Source organism: Dermacentor albipictus, chromosome 10, assembly GCF_038994185.2.
Source record: "Dermacentor albipictus isolate Rhodes 1998 colony chromosome 10, USDA_Dalb.pri_finalv2, whole genome shotgun sequence".
NCBI classification, from domain to species: domain Eukaryota; kingdom Metazoa; phylum Arthropoda; class Arachnida; order Ixodida; family Ixodidae; genus Dermacentor; species Dermacentor albipictus.
This window is the reverse complement of record NC_091830.1, coordinates 71,293,086-71,309,202: the sequence shown is the minus strand read 5'-3', so window position 1 is coordinate 71,309,202 and position 16,117 is coordinate 71,293,086. Positions and strand designations below refer to the sequence as shown.

Below are 16,117 nucleotides of genomic sequence, written 5' to 3'. Positions count from 1 at the left end.
CACCTCCAGGCGCCTTGCTCGATCGCTTGCTTCGCGGCTTCAGACTAGAGAGGTAAGCGGTCGAAAAAATACATCGAAAATTTCGGAGAAATAGTCTTTTTGTTTGTTTCAACCAGGATAAAACTGAAAACGAAAGAAAAAAAGACAGAGCTTCGCCACAGAATTCTCTTGCGATGAGTCTCAATTTAACGTGCCTAAAAGTTGGGTCGAAAGAGGGACTTTGGGAATCTGCGAAGCACCTGGATCCATCCGCGTGGTGGCAAGGACTCCGCTTCAAGCAACGTTTGAGCCCCCTCGCCTGTCGCATATTGCAGATTGCCCTTCTTCTGCGGCGTCTGAAAGAGTGGTCTGAGTTTGGAAATGTGCACACCAAGCTACGTAACATGCTCTCAGGAAATTGCGTGCAAAAACTTGAGTACGTGCACTCGAACCTCAATGTCCAGAAGGCTTCGTATGCTGCACAGCGAAGCGTTGACGCGTGAAACGGAAATAAATCAGACACAGATACAAATTTCGGTCTTGAAGCTTTGAGGTGGAATTAATGCCTAGGCGTGAAATCGTGCCTAGATTTTGAACCTGGAAGCTCTGCTGGGACTTTCGTGATGCAATACTGTAACAATTATATTCTTTTAAGTGTTCGAGAAATAAATATGTTAGGTTTTTCATATCTCTGATCGCCCAGTCATCTTTCTTTCAATTTTTTCTTATTTTTTGAAAAAAAAACATGAAAGAAGCCATTTTTTCGCGCCCTTCAAAATTTCATGAAATTTTACATCTCGGCTTCAGATAAACACACCGCCGATTTCATGAGCTGGCCAGTTATGCTTGCGCGTAAAACTTCAAGTGGAAGTCAGACACTCCATCCACTAGCCCACACAGAGGTCATGTAGCTTTTCTATTGCTGGTATCTGCACATATAACTCGCCCCTAAGCATGCCTGATGTCTTGCCATTTTCGCTCTGCCTGAGTTCAGCAAAAGCTTTTATATTTGATAATTTTCCCTCATCGGTAAAATAATAATAATAATATATGGGGTTTTACGTGCCAAAACCACTTTCTGATTATGAGGCACGCCGTAGTGGAGGACTCCGGAAATTTTGACCACCTGGGGTTCTTTAACGTGCACCTAAATCTAAGTACACGGGTGTTTTCGCATTTCGCCCCCATCGAAATGCGGCCGCCGTGGCCGGGATTCGATCCCGCGACCTCGTGCTCAGCAGCCTAACACCATAGCCACTGAGCCACCACGGCGGGTGTCGGTAAAGTCCTTGCTGTGTACAAATTAAAGGATTACCGGAGCCGTGGACGGCAGTCTCAAGGCTAGGGACTCTATTTCTAACTACAGTGCGTTAAGAAAAAGTTCTGTGCAGCGTGTGTGTTGTCTCCGAATGCAAATCATTAAATACATGGCACTTTCGCCCAACGGACGAAGCATGGAAAGCGATAGCAATGTTTAGTACTTGGGCTTTTTTCGCTTGGGGCCTCTGCCCTGACATTCAGCTTGAGGGATGTTTGGGTCGTAGACCAGGAATTTCTTATACAGGGTGTTTTTTCAGTTGCACCAATTTTTTAAGGATTTCCTGAGGCAGAGAGCACAATTCTAATCCTTGATCTAAATTACTCGATCAGGCGCCCTTCTACGAAAAATCAAAATACCTAATCAGAGAATTAACATATTTACGTTAATTATTTTTTGAGTTATTAACATTACGGCCGTTACTTCAATCTACGAATTACAGCCGGTGAGTTGCTAGTAAATAACTCGGAACTCACCAATTACAATTACCAATTACAGCCGGCCGGTTCCGAGTAATTAACTTGGAACGAATTCTCAGAACGAATTGCGTGTGTTCCCCTGTTGCTAACAAATTTATTCCAAAGGTGCTGTGCGTTCAAGACGCATTTACAACCTACACACGCAAACTTTATCCGGCAATATGTCATTTTTTCACAAGCACCGTGACGAGGCTAACACCTCGTCCGGCGATGTAGCAATTATTATGGAGAAGTGTGTAACTTGCAAGCATTTACCCTTACGGATACCCTTCGAGGCAGTGTCAGCATGAGTAATACTCTTCAATATATTGGTTACTGTCTGCTCTTTATAGACATTTTCTTCATGGGCGCCACAGCCTGAACAATATGGCGCATTGCCGCCATACGTATGGATGCTATGAGCGTCCCCTTTGAAACGGGGCAGTGGGTTGCGCCGCCAAGCGCTTGTTATTTTGACTAATGTCCTACCACCCTTCAGAAGAAAAACACAAAGAATTCCCCAGCATCAAACTTTCTGAACCACTATTGGAAACTTGGTTTTTGTACGCCTCCGTTGTTCATGGTCTCCCTACTTTCCTGCCGCCAAACTTCCAATCACCTTTAACTAAACTCTCTTGGGGACATGTGTACTTTCCCCCTGCTTTCGCTGTGTTCAAGGGCTTCAAGGAGGCCAGGGTAACCTAAACCGACAGCTGGGCAGATATCTTCATGTTCTAATAAATCATTTTCCATGGTTTCCCTATCGTACACGAGAAATTTTATGCTTTGGTTCTTACGCCAAACGATCAGATAGTAAGAAGATTGCAGATGTTGCTGCTCTTCGTCGAGTAAAAACTGATACAGCCAGAATGGTTCACAACACATGCACACCGTGGCTGATGATGCACGTCGCATATTTTTGTGCAACCATGATAAATTTCCGTATACTGTAGTTACCACTGCACCGAAAGGCTACACAGTAGTTCTGCAACGAGCTTGTATGAAGTGACATCACGTGAATTTTACAAAGAGCGAGTTAAAACAGCAGCGCCTCCTCGGCTTGCACAAGTCAGAGAGGAGAAAAGGCTCGCCGGGTGCCATTTTCTCCTCGCCCGATGAACATGTCTAGGTATTTCTCCTCATTATAAACACAGTAAGACATACTTTCATGAGCTCATTGACCAGCTTCCGGAGCCCTGTGTACTCGTGGTGGATTTCAACGCTGACGACGCTCCGTGGACAGACTCCCGTTGTGTTTCTGCAACGGAAGACACTGGTTACGGAAGAAACCGTTACGTGGCAGAAACCATCCTCGATGATCATCTAAGTAAATGCGAAGCATTTCTCTCTTGCACGTGGCAAAAAGCGCGAATGAACTGACCTTCTTCCGGGAAAACGCTCGCTCGAGGATCGCCACATTCGCGGGTCGCGATGACCTGACTGACGACTCACATTCAGAACCAGAGGTGGTCGCAGACGCAACACGTCACAACAAATTTGTGCTTTTGAAAGTGCTTCTGAAAGTACGCGTCTCTGCAGGGCCTTTGCGCTCCTCATCCACTTGAGCGGGTCTCTCCCGCTGGGACGGCTCGTTTCTCCTTCGGCTGCGCATCGGCTGCTACAACACGGCCGCCAGAATGCACAGACTGCACGGAAGAGGCAGCCCCGCGTGCTTGGATTGCGGCGAGGAGGAGAAGCTTGAGCGCCTTCTGCTCCGCTGCCCGGCCTTCGATGTTGAGCGCACTGCGCTCTTTGCATCATACCGTCGTGTGGGACTGCCCTGTGACTCGGAGGGAGCACTTCTCTTTCCGGCAGCCCACCCTTCCATTGTCAAGAAAGTGCTTCCTGCCCTACTTGACTTTTGTTCTGACACGCAGCTGAGAGCGCGGCTGTAAGCCCCGCATTGCTTCTTCAACCTTCTTGTTTTTTCCGCCCTCCTTTCCTTCTCTCCCTTATCTTTTTCTCCCCACTCCCCTTTCGCTGTGCAGTGCTGTTGAGGTGTCCTCCTCTGAGAGACAGTTACGGCACTGCACTTCTCTCTTCCTCTCCTTCAAGAATCACTACACACACGTCCACTTGATAGTTTCGAGGCGTATTGTTTCATTTGCAAGCAGAGGCAAGCAGACGTAGCGCAGCCAGCGCAACCGAGCAACGTCCACTTGTGCCGCTCACAACCGTATCGGCAAATGGAGCGAGGAGAGGAGGAGCCAAGCCGTAAGCGGCATGCCAGCGGGCATGCGGGAGAGCGCTTGCATGCGTGTAGAGCGAGGAGGGGCCGAGCCAATAACGGTCAGCGATCAAGCGTATGGGGGGTGCGCGCGCATCGGCGATAAACTCGGTGACCTTGGACGGCCTCCCGCTTGACCTTGGCTCCGACAAGGCCAAATCAATGCTTCGCTTTTGAAATCAGCACCCACTCAAGCTAACAAGTCATGCACAATTATTTCCGTAACAAAACAAGTAAAAAGATCAAGGACAAAAATCAGCGGAACTATATAGGGATCAAATACAGCCTAATACATAAAAAGAATAAGCAAGTAAGCAAAATAAGTCAGCAAACATCGCTTTCTAAAAATATTGGCAGTGGCTTAGCTCGCCTATGCCAGGATATACGCAGCGAAAGCTAAGGCAGAGCATGGTTAGCCTTGGTTAATCTTGATTGCAAGTCCAGGTTAGTCTGGTTGTATAGATATGTTGCGGCGTTTAGCCAGTCGTTCGGGGCGCTGTTCGTCTGTTTCCTGGGCGATTCGTTTCCTCTTCATCTCGTTCCGATGTCGATTCCAGGCTTCCTCCTGCTTATCAGAATTGTCGCCGTCCATAGTGCTGCCTCAACTGTGGTTGCGGCGCACGCGAGCTCTCCCTTTCAATCCTCCGACATATTATCAGGCATGCGACGCAGCTGGCCAAGCGAGCGGAGGCGAACGCAACGACGAGGAACGCGGTGTGACGAGGAACGTGGTGGGACGTCATGTGCCTCCTCGGAGCACGGCCACGGCGAAATCGCAAGTTCGCGGCCAGCAAAGCTTTCGCTTTAAAAAATTCACCTTCGAATACGATACTCCCTAATGCGAAATTTGTGCGCAACTCTATATAGGCGTTTCCATTTCGCGATATAATGGCTGGTGCGGACGGTCTGTCTCGCGCGGCACGTTGCGAATGGAGCCAAGTGCGGCGCAAGTGCCTGGCTAATCCTGAGATCGCGAGAGCCAGCACGTGAGCGCGATTCACAGCAGCCGCCGCCGCCGACAGACCTCTCAGACGACAGCGCTACTCTGGCGCCAACTCGTAGCTATTGTCATCGCGCTACGCTTTTCTTCCCATGCTTTCGCCACACCCTCCTCCGCTTTCCGCCTCATGGTTCCGCTGCACCCTCCTCTCCGCTTTCCTCCTCACGTCTTTCATCCCCGCTGCGTTCCGCGTTCATCTTTCGCTGTGCTCGCTCGCTTGGTTAGGACGAGAGACGCCGAGGGTCGCCGACGCTCGCCTCAGGAACGAGCGCCTGAAAGCTGCGCTCTAAAAAGTTAGTAATGCCGATCAAAAACAAGATGGATTCGTTATTGTGGCTGTTTGACGCCAATGTGTTCCACTCGGCGATCGATAGAACAAGTGGGAAATATTTTTTTTCTGGTTCTAGCGTATACAGGCTGAACTGATCAATGCCAGATGATATGTGATGTGACTATGTGATGTGACTAAGCGCGAAATCGGCGTCGCTGTCATACAGTGAGTGAAAAACGTTTAGATGGTTATCTTTCTTACACGCAGCTCGTGACTCCATGTGAATTTATTTATTATCGCAGGTAACAAGCTCGCAGGTTAAAATACTACGTATGCGGTAACGAAGGTTAGCAGCTCTTCCATGCACAGCCATTCCTGCCCTAAACTTGGAGCCTCACTTGTGCAAAAAACTGAGAATCTATTGCCAACGTGTTCGAAACACTGGAACAATTATTAAGCTCCATGTCATTAAACCATATTTAGGTAAATGGTAATCCCCAACAAGGTCACGACAATACGACGTCCTCTTCTGTCATCTGAGAATACAGCACACTAGTGACCGCACGATTACTTGCTCACAGGTGCTGAATAACCCAACTGTTGTAAATGTGGTGAGAGGCTGATTGTCCGCAATGTCTTCCTGGAGTGTCATCAAGTGGAAACTGAAAGTAAAAGGCATTTCTCTATAGCCTACCAACATCATAAACCCTTCCATTCGATAATGTTTCTCGGTGCACAACTGTTTTGACACCGAAGCAGTTTTAGGCTTCTTATACGACATCAGAGTACGTGTTATCAACGCAATTAAACAAATGCCTGAGGTTATATTTGGTGTAGAAGGTTTGCGTAAATTACTGCAGGAGATGAAGCCGACGACCGCTTGTGGCCTTGATGATATTCCGGCAGCGATTCTTAAAAACTGTTCTGGAATATTGTGTTTTTACTTTTCTCGGTTATTTACAAAGTGTTTATCTGAGTCTTGTTTACCGTGTGATTGGAAGCTGGCACGGGTTGTACCCATTCACAAAGGCGGATCGAGAGGTGCCGTTGAAAACTACAGACCGATATCTTTAACAAGTATCCCATGCAAGTTAATGGAACACATAATTTATACTTCGGTCATGTCGCACTTAGTTAAGCACAATATTCTAAGCTCTAGTCAACATGGTTTTCGACAAGGTTTTTCATGCTCTACACAGTTAGTAGAATTCTTTCATGATCTGGCCTCGGCAATAGACAAAACCAAAATAATAGACTGCATATTTCTAGATTTCAAAAAAGCCTTTGATGTCGTTGCACATGATCTTCTCATCTCAAAACTTAAGGCCTACAAATTGGACAATAGTGCCATAGCTTGGATTGCCGAATATCTTCGTGCAAGAGAGCAGTCTGTGGTGCTCAACGGTTTTTCTTCTGCATATATTCCAGTTACCTCAGGTGTTCCTCAGGGATCAGTTTTAGGTCCCCTTTTATTTCTACTCTTTATTAATGATATTGAAAGTGATCTTACGTCTTCATTTAGAATGTTTGCGGATGACTGTGTCATTTATAGAGTCAGAGATAACGCAAATGACATTTCATTATTACAGACTGACTTAGACCTTATAGGAACGTGGTGCAATACGTGGGAAATGTCACTAAATGTTGAAAAATGTGTTCACGTCACCTTTTCAAGGAAGCGCGCATTTGAGCCATGCACTTATACCTTGAGTAATATGGCATTAAAGAAACTTGACGAATACAAATATTTAGGAATTTTAATGACGTCTGACTTAAGATGGAACAGGCACATTACGCATATTAAAAATAAGGCAATACGTTCATTGGGTTTCCTCCGCCGTAACTGCAGTCAAATACCGAATAAATTAAAAGAGCAATTGTATTTCACTTATGTCCGTAGTTTACTTGATTACGGTTGTATTTGTTGGGATCCGTACACGGCCGATCTCACAGAACAGCTTGAAAGAGTACAGAACAGAGCAGCTAGGTTTGTTCTTAATGACTATAGTAGAAAATTAAGTATGACAGAAAGTAAAATAAAATTATCGTGGCAGGCATTAAAAGACCGGCGAAAAAACCTGAGGTTGAAATTTTTCCACGCTGTTTATTATTCAAAAACAGGGATTCAGAGAGAAAGATATATTAAGTCGCCTACTTATACGTCGTTGAGACGCGACCATGCGCTGAAAGTCTGCGAGTATCCTTTCAAGGGTGACGTCTTTAGGTATTCTTTTTTTGTTCGGACTATCAGAGAATGGAATGCTCTTTCGCCTGACATTGTTAATATTGAAAACAATGATGCGTTTTATCACGCTTTATGTATGTGATTACTTGTTGCTTCCTTTATTATGTAATCCCCCCTGCTGTAATGCCCGCATGGGCGATGCAGGTATCTAATAAATAAAAATAAATAAATAAACTCACAGCACATGCTCTCTGAGGGATGCTGCTGCTATATTAGCGCTTGTAAACATGTCTTCCAGCCCTTACGCTCAAGGGCCCTGATGATGCTCTAGTGGTACTGATGCCAACAAACTTTGGTATAGCATACTTCGTATGATATCTTTTATGCTTATGCAAAACTTTACTAACCATTGTTATTATTTTAATGTTTAAAATGTTACGCACGTTTCAGATGATGTGTTAGGCTCTGTGCAGCCACGTTTTATTCCCTTGCCAAGGTTCCCTTGACAAGGGCATAAAACGATAGTTGCAACAGCGCTCTGTGGTGTGTGTCTCGTCAAACTGTTGCGCATTCCAACCTCCAATATGCATATTCCCTTTTCATTGACAATACCATGGGCTACGTCATGCCATCTCTTGGCACTCTTTGGCTAACCTTGGCATTTACGCCATAAAAATCCCACTTATTATCGAAAACTAGTGCTCTCTGGCAGGGCTAAAATATTATCGGCAGTTGAATGGGAAAGTGAGAATCACAACCATTCAATCGCTAGAAACAATATACAGCCGGGACGATCTGTAATTTTGCGGGACACCCAATAGACATTCGGGACAACAAAGCTGCTGAAAACCAAGAGCATGCAGTTTGGTAGATGCATGCGAGTAGCTGACGCTAAATCGGGGTATTTTTTGGAAAGCAGGACACGCCCAGGCCTGAAATCCCAATTTTACAAATACGCAGCTTTTCTGAGAAACACCGCATGATGTAGCTGGCTGGCTCGTTGTTTGTGAGTTATTATCGCTGTTTCGCTTTCTTTGTATTCCTAAGCGAATTTTTAAACACAGGAAAGCGTGGAGAAGTATGGTGAAACGCGCTTTGAAGGGCTATCCAAAGAACGTTCTACGCTTATATTCTGATCTGCCAACTTCTACCCCACAGTGCCTCCGAAGCGCTGTCAGACGGTGATACTGCAAAAGTGTAACGCTGCTAGCCTGAAACCCAGCGCAGTATACAATCCGGCCACGGGCACATGTTCCCCGTGGGACTATTCGAAAGGTTGCTACAGGAACACGAAGATCTTCTTCACCACTGCAGAGTGCCAAGCCGCCTGCTGTGAGTACAGCCCTGCATGCTCAATACGTAGCCTGCATACTCATTATTGAAAGGAATGACTGATAGCACAGAATTAAGCGCCCGTTGTGGCCAAGAAACAGCAGAAAGCCTTCCCTGATGCTGCCCGCCCTTTCGAAACAAGGGGCTTATGCCTTCTGCACCGTCCTAAGCCAACTGGATGGAAGAACTTTCTTGTTAGACAAGATCTTCATCTGGCACATCGCAACTGCAGAAGGCCGCAAATGTGCTGCAGCGATTTCTGAAGGCTTCTGAAGGCTATCAGACAGCGCGAACGTTTTCGATACTGCGCGACCGTCTCCAATACTGCGCTGATAACTTTCACTACGTGGGCGAGATCAACACATCCCTTTTCCTCATTCTCCTAATCAGTTCCTCCCGTTTTCCCTTACCCCTGCGCAGGGTAGCCACGGGGCTCCGTCCTGATTAACTTCTTGGCCTTTAGTTTATCAATCTCCCTCCCTTTCTCCTTAAACTGCGCACATAAGTATATGTATACGGATTTACATAACAAAATGACAGCGTGAAATAGGATATTGAAAAACACTTTAGCATAGATTAGGACGTAAACACCATTGGTGGAGCTCGAGGCCATTGGCCTCGAGCTGCACCACTGGAAAAACTGGCGCCACCGTCGGCGTGACTTGCAAGGAGGGATCACGTGGACATAGTAGCCTCGTCGGCTGCTTCGGGCGCGCCGAAGCGAGCTGAAAACGAGTTTAAATTCCCTCGTGCGCTGCGGTCCCCATTTAGTGGCGAAATTTTCCCGCTTCGAGCGTCTTCTTTACAACGCTTGAAAGTACTAAAATAGGTAGTGGCTGCCTTTGAAGGCGCGCAACATGGTAGGCTACTGCTCGGTGCCGCAGGGCCGGACGCACGTAACGGAGGCCGGTTTCAGCCTTATTCACACGTAGCCGCAGGACAAGAAGCTGCGTGAAGCTTGGCTCGCGAAACATAAAACCGGCAAACAGTCATCGGCTACAACAGACGCGAGGACGATTTCTGCTACGGCGCCCGGTCTGCGATGTTCTGAAAACGCGCACATAGACGCTCGCTCGAGTCCGCTGCCCGACTAATGTCATGACGGTTTGGTCTATGAACTTGTCGCTGCTATAGATACTGGCAAGTTCAGTGGAGTGGAAAGGCAGCGGTAAGAAGCACATTTAAAAAAAGCATGGCATATGGTCATGTTTGTGTTATGAATTAATGCACTGGATTACAAAAAAGGAGCAGCGGGAAATGGCACGCTGAGAACACCGATAAACATACAGTGCGACGCAACTCGAGAAATAGTATTGAAACGTCAAAGAATTTAGAAGAAAAAAAAGGTTGAATCGTCGCGACGTCACATCACAGTCCCCGTAGGCGTCGAAGTCTCTCAATTAAATTATTTTTGAACAGCTCTGATAGCGCCCACGCAACAGTGATTGTTTGTATACTGTCAAATGCTCATATTCTGTGGCCTAAAGCTCATGGCACGGTGCGAAAACGCGCGCGCGGAGAAAGCGACACAGTGCGCGGACAAGCATTCAGACGCGCAGTCGGTCGCTGCGAATCTGCGCGATCGCTGCATTGAGGCTTCGTCCTATTACACACCATTTAGTTATACAAACACTATAAGAACATTTTTCACATAGTTTGCTCCCAGCGTTTACCTACCTTTCACGCAAGAAGCGGGTTGGGGAGACTCCATCGCAGCGACCGCGCGCAGTGGCGTTCACTGTACGTATTCGGTAAAGAGATAGCGTCTGTAAACGATTGTGTGCTTTCAGTTTGCCCAAGATTATTATTTAGACAGTAAGAAACTTCTCTCGTTTCGAAAGTACTTACAGAAATGTCTGGGAGAGCTCGCGCATGGTGTTTTCAGTGAGCGCTGACAGCAAAACCTATGAGGAGCGCGCCACGTGATCCCTCATACTACGCCAGCGAGGCGCTTCCGATAGATGGCGACTCCGTAACTCCTCGCCGCCAATAGCCGGGTCTCAGCTCGTGCGCTCGCCGGCGCGTGACCGTGACGTCACGCGCCGGCACAGCGCCCCTAGCGGGAGGAGCGGGAGTCAGGTAGTGGCTACGGCCGCGCGCGACCGCGCGAGTTGGGGCCCAGCTTTCCCTCCGGCTGTCGTGACGTCACGCCACGTGGTTAAATGGTGGCTGCCCGGCCGCGCCCAAGGGCTGAACTGAGTGATTGCAATATACAACGCATAACAACTAAAATAAAGGCTAGTATGCTTCGGATCCTGGGCTTAAGCTTCGCTAAGCCACAGCCATTTTTTTTCTACACTAGCTCAACCCCACCAAACCCTATTCTCTTCTGCACACTCCTCGCCTCTCGTCAGCCAATTAGATTTTTTATATCTATAACGGTAGGCAATGCTGTTCACTTTGAAACCAATGGAAGATCACCTTCCATAAACGATGAGAGCGTTTGATTAAGCTGCTGAAACAACCTCGCGGGCTACAACCCGTGCTTGCGCAGGAAAAGGGATGCAACCGGAGGAGGTATATGATTGGATAGGTCTCCCAATATCAGTGTGACGAGGTATATTCGAGTCATCGAGCGTTAGCCAGAAACACAGCGGCAGCAACGATAGCTCAGCGGGACAGGTCAACTGGCCGCGAGACACGCGATGGGGGATGGGGCTCTTTTCTAGCGTGCTGATCACCTTCTGGCTCTGAGGCACGCAATGGCGAGGGAACTTTCTAGTGCCATTCTTCTTCCTTACACCAGGAATATTGCAATATTGCAGAGAGAGAGAGAGAGAATAAACTTTATTCAAGAACCCCGGTCCGGGTTCGCCCGCTTTGTTCTAATTGTCTGCCAAGCCGAGCGTCGTGATGAGCTCGATCATGGCACGTACGTAGTCGGGGGAGGAGTCCGCCAGCCACTCCTCAAGCGTCGTAGGTCTACGGATGGGTGAGAGTTTGGCAAGGCTAGCCTGAATAGCGAGACGGCTCCCCGGACAATCCCACAGAATGTGAGCATTATCCGGGAAGCCGCCACATGCCATGCAAGCAGGTTTACCAGGCAAACCTTGTATGTAGTGTTGGAAGTGTGGGGACAAGAGAGAGTGCGTCTGTGCACGCCTCCATAGTACCGCCTCTCTTCGATTCATGTGTGTATCCGCTTGTGGATACTTCATGGAGTTGTTTAGTAAATCATCAAGTTTTTCGCGCCTTTCCGCCCGCGCGAAGGCATATTGCTCATTCAGACTCAGTGGGTCCGGCCACCACAGAGGAGGGCCCGGGAGATTTGCGCGGGATGTGGCATGTACCACTTCGTTCCCTCTGATCCCTGTGTGACTCGGAATCCACTGAATCCGCACTCTAATGTTAGGGTGTGCGTTGAGGTGCGTTGTTAATGCTGAGTGTAGTGCCGCGGAAACGTTTCTGGCGGCGAGTGCCCTGCATGCAGCATGGCTATCTGTTCGAATGAGCAGATTTCGTTCGTGTGGATTTGGCATGGTCGCGGCTTCCACGATAGCTGTAAGTTCCGCTTGATGTTGTGACGTAATATTGCAGTGTAGGCCCCATGATAAAGGTGTAGAGTCGGTTGCCACCCCTGTGCAGAAGCCTCGATTATTTGGAGAGGCGTCCGTGTATAGGATCCAGTCGTCGGTGTCGTCCTTGAGGTGTAGTGCTCGACTTTGTCGTCTTTCTGGTTGTGTGTCTGCCCCCATATTTCGAGGTATTGGGTCGACGGTAATATGGTCTAGCGTGTCCCACGGGGGATATTGTTGTTCCCTGTCTGGGCATTGTGGGACATCGTAGCCTAGATCACGCATAAATGCCCGTCCCTGTCTAGATAGCTTCAGGCGACTAAATTGTGCCTCTTGGTGGAGTTGTTTCAGCTCATCCAGTTTAGGCAGCACTGCCGTCTCATCAACTCGGTTGGATGGCGAATATGCAGGGGTGCCTAGAATAACTCTCGTTATCTGCCGGAGCATGGTTTCAAGTTTGTTTTGCAGACACAGGAGTGCGTTGAAACTGGACAGCAGTAACAAGTATAGGGGTGGGTGAATACTCGACGTTTCGAATACGAAACGAATATTGCGCACTCGGTATTTTGTTTGCGAAAATGAACTAGCCGATATTTGCGAATATCGAAACTAACCGCATGTTTCGCAACAACTGAGTCTAGTCTTAATGAATTGTTATTGTTCTGCGTCTGCTAAACAAAGGATAGCAAATTATCAGAGTGAGACAAGCCAAAAGTTTTTCGCCAACTGGCTGATTGAACAATCGACAAATTTACACCAAAATGTACTGCTGCAATAAAACGAGAAAAATAGAAGAAAAGATGACGCAGCAGTCTAAATTTAAGATGTACAAATAAAAACAAACAAAACAGAACAAATTAAGTAAGAATTAAGGAGCACAATCAAGCAATGTTAAGTATGTTATTCAACAAATGCTGGCTCTCCCGCAATCGAGATTAGATGTAAGCATGACATGGCTACCGGCAAAGCAGATTCGTTGGAGTTGTTATTAGCAGTGGCGTAGCAACAGGGGGGGGGGGGGGCGGGGGGCCGTGGGCCCCGGGTGCAAGGGGCCAGAGAGGGGGGGGGGGTCCTGTGCGTCTGAATATATCCCTCTTTCCGCCAGCTACACTCGGGGAGGGGGGTGACAGAAGACCTATGGGCCCCGGGTGCCAGACGACCTAGCTACGCCACTGGTTACTAGCCGTGATCTTTGATAACCACGGGTGAGTGCATGTTCACAACGGCACACCCCACCACACCGCATCACGCCAAACTGTGCAATGGTCCGCATGCACGCAGTAATTTTCTGTCACGGACAGAACCTCAGTGCAAGTCCCGGCTCGGTTAAACAGCCATCCGCGGAACTCACGGACCGCTGGCGTTGAAAAGAGCACGGGCAACTCTGTCTCAGCGCCAAAAGATGACAGTCAAGTGTATAGTGCTCTGTATCTGCCTTTTGAATGTCACCCTATTGGAAATGAAAAATAAAACTCCAGCGTACTAGAAGTTACAGCCCGAGTGATATTGTGAACAAGCATAAGGAAGAACTCCGAAGCAATATTTTTGTAACTTGTTTGGGAAGTAACTATAGGGCATGTAATGCAGTCTTGACTAGTTACCCACACGATCTCGTTTTGTTCTCGCAGTATTACCAGATGTTCTCGTTTGAGTGCCCGGATAATGGCACTGGCTCAAGGTCACTCGAAGGTCGCCGACAGCGGGAGCTATAAGCATTTCATGCTTAAAAAGTCTTAAAGCGCGCGATGGATCCGTAATAGCAGTAGCTGTTCCTGGCAACTGATTTCATTCGGAGGTGGTTCAAAGTGAAAATGCATTTGCATAGGTCGCAGTTCTGCAACGATGAACATCAATCTTTTGCCGGTGGTCCATTCTTGACGATATGAAATGGAATTTTTTTACGAACTGTTCGCGAAGATTATAGTTATGCAAGTAAACTTCATGAAAAAAAATTACCGACGATTACGTTACTTCCTAATGCGAAATTTGAGCGCAGCAAATAAGCTGTTTCACCTTTTCGATAGATTGAGGCAAATTTCGCAGTGGCGAACGGCAGCGGCAATTTCGGCTCGGGCGGTGCACATATACAGATCCGCCGCCACCGATCTGGCTCTCTGATTGCCACCGCACAGGGCGAACGGCAGCGGCAATTTCGGCTCGGGCGGTGCACATATACAGATCCGCCGCCACCGATCTGGCTCTCTGATTGCCACCGCACAGGGGTTGCATTGGAGGAGGAGCGAAGAAAGGAATTAAGTTCGAGCCGGCGCTTTGACAACCGGAGACTCGCAGGAAGAGGGGGGAGGGGGGCGGCGTGTACACCCAGCGGCAAACGATGGGGGCAGAAGCGCGCGCAGCAAGCGGACAACACGATAAAGGGAGGAGGGAAGAGATAGCAGCGACTGACTGATGCCGCTGACGCCGATAGTGAGTCAACCCCAGCTGCGGAGTTGGTTTCAGGGACAACGCCGCCGATGCCGACACAAACAATATGATACCCTCGCTTCCGCAGCGCTAAGAACCAGGTCTAGCCGTGGGAAGGTGGTCACGTATTCGTCGACGTGCCGGGGCCTACGTGAAATAACCGGCGCGTCGGCAACTGAAGAGCACCCTATCCGCCACACAACAGGGGGGGGGGGGGGACCCTTTCCTCCTCTTTCTGCATGGCGGCGACGGTGTTCTATGCAGTCACGTTATCTTGACTCTCTAGCGGCGTCAGCGGCATCCAGCGGTATCAGTCGGTCGCTGCTAGCGCTGGGGGGATGAAATGGGGGCGGAGCTGGTTACGAGGCCGACGACAACGCCGACGACGACGCGAAACCCAGGAACGGACGCCAAAGATGCTGCGCTCTAAAAGAGTGAGACAGGCCACTTTACGCCAATTGGCAAGTTCTGGCTGTGCACTTATGACTGGATAAGATAAAGTGAACGAACGATCAGTTCCAGCGCAACTTCTTTTTCCCTGCCTCGGGACACGTGCTCACTTTCCTTTCTTCCTACACACGTGCAGCGCGCTCGGCTTCCGGGCAGCAGGGGCACGACTGCTGGAACCCCGTCGTTGGCGAGGCCTGCGACGAAAGCCTGCAGCAGCTGCAGTATTTCTTCAATCCGCTACGCTCGTCATGCAAGGACTTGACCGACCTGTGCCTGGCGGGCAGAAACCGGTTCCCCAACTACACCGCCTGCGCCGAGACCTGCCTTTCGCGAGGCGACTCTAATGCCCACCGCCGCCACCAGGAGGCATCCCGTGGCTAGCGCGATGACGTCACAAACCGACACCGTGTCTTTTTTGTTTGTTAGTTTTCACCACCGTTGGCTCTGCCGGTACTTTCCCTCGAACCTTAGGGCGCTACAATTGCACCGCCACATCATACGCGATGTTTAATCCCACGACCGGCATGCTCTGATATCCGTGCAGTCGCACTTTGGTTCCTACAGTCAAAAGGCAATTTTAGATTTAAACTGTTGAATGTTCCCTGCGGAGCAGTTCTGATCTATGACAAGTTTTTTTCTACTTCGGCTAATTTTTCTGGTAATATTTGTGATTTCAATAAAGCTGGCAACGTTAATTCTTATAGAACTGATTGCAAAGTAAAACTATATGTTTTATTTGAACTTTCTTCATGGCTCATGGTGCTTTGAGAAACCTTTACATGGATGTAGATTTGCAGTGCCTTTACATCAACAGTTATTTTTGTCACCAGCAGAGGCAGACGGAGTGTGATATTGACTAAAGAATAGTGGGTTCTCTTATACGCAGTTGATAGTGGCAATAGTGATGTCGTGTTCTAGCTAGTCTACGCTATTACGCACTTTTAACATTGTTTACGCA

At 48.3% G+C, this 16,117-nt stretch overlaps 1 protein-coding gene across 1 annotated transcript in view; it reads left to right on the top strand.

Annotated features, from left to right (window-relative positions):
• Positions 1-15,894, top strand: part of LOC135898336 (uncharacterized) — a 38,065-nt gene extending 22,171 nt beyond the window's left edge. The window contains exons 8-9 of the mRNA XM_065427225.2: positions 8,597-8,770; positions 15,296-15,894. Of these exons, the coding sequence (XP_065283297.1) occupies positions 8,597-8,770; positions 15,296-15,540 (419 nt within the window). The 3' untranslated portion in view covers positions 15,541-15,894. The remainder of the gene's footprint in view (positions 1-8,596; positions 8,771-15,295) is intronic.
• Positions 15,895-16,117: the final 223 nt, after the last annotated feature.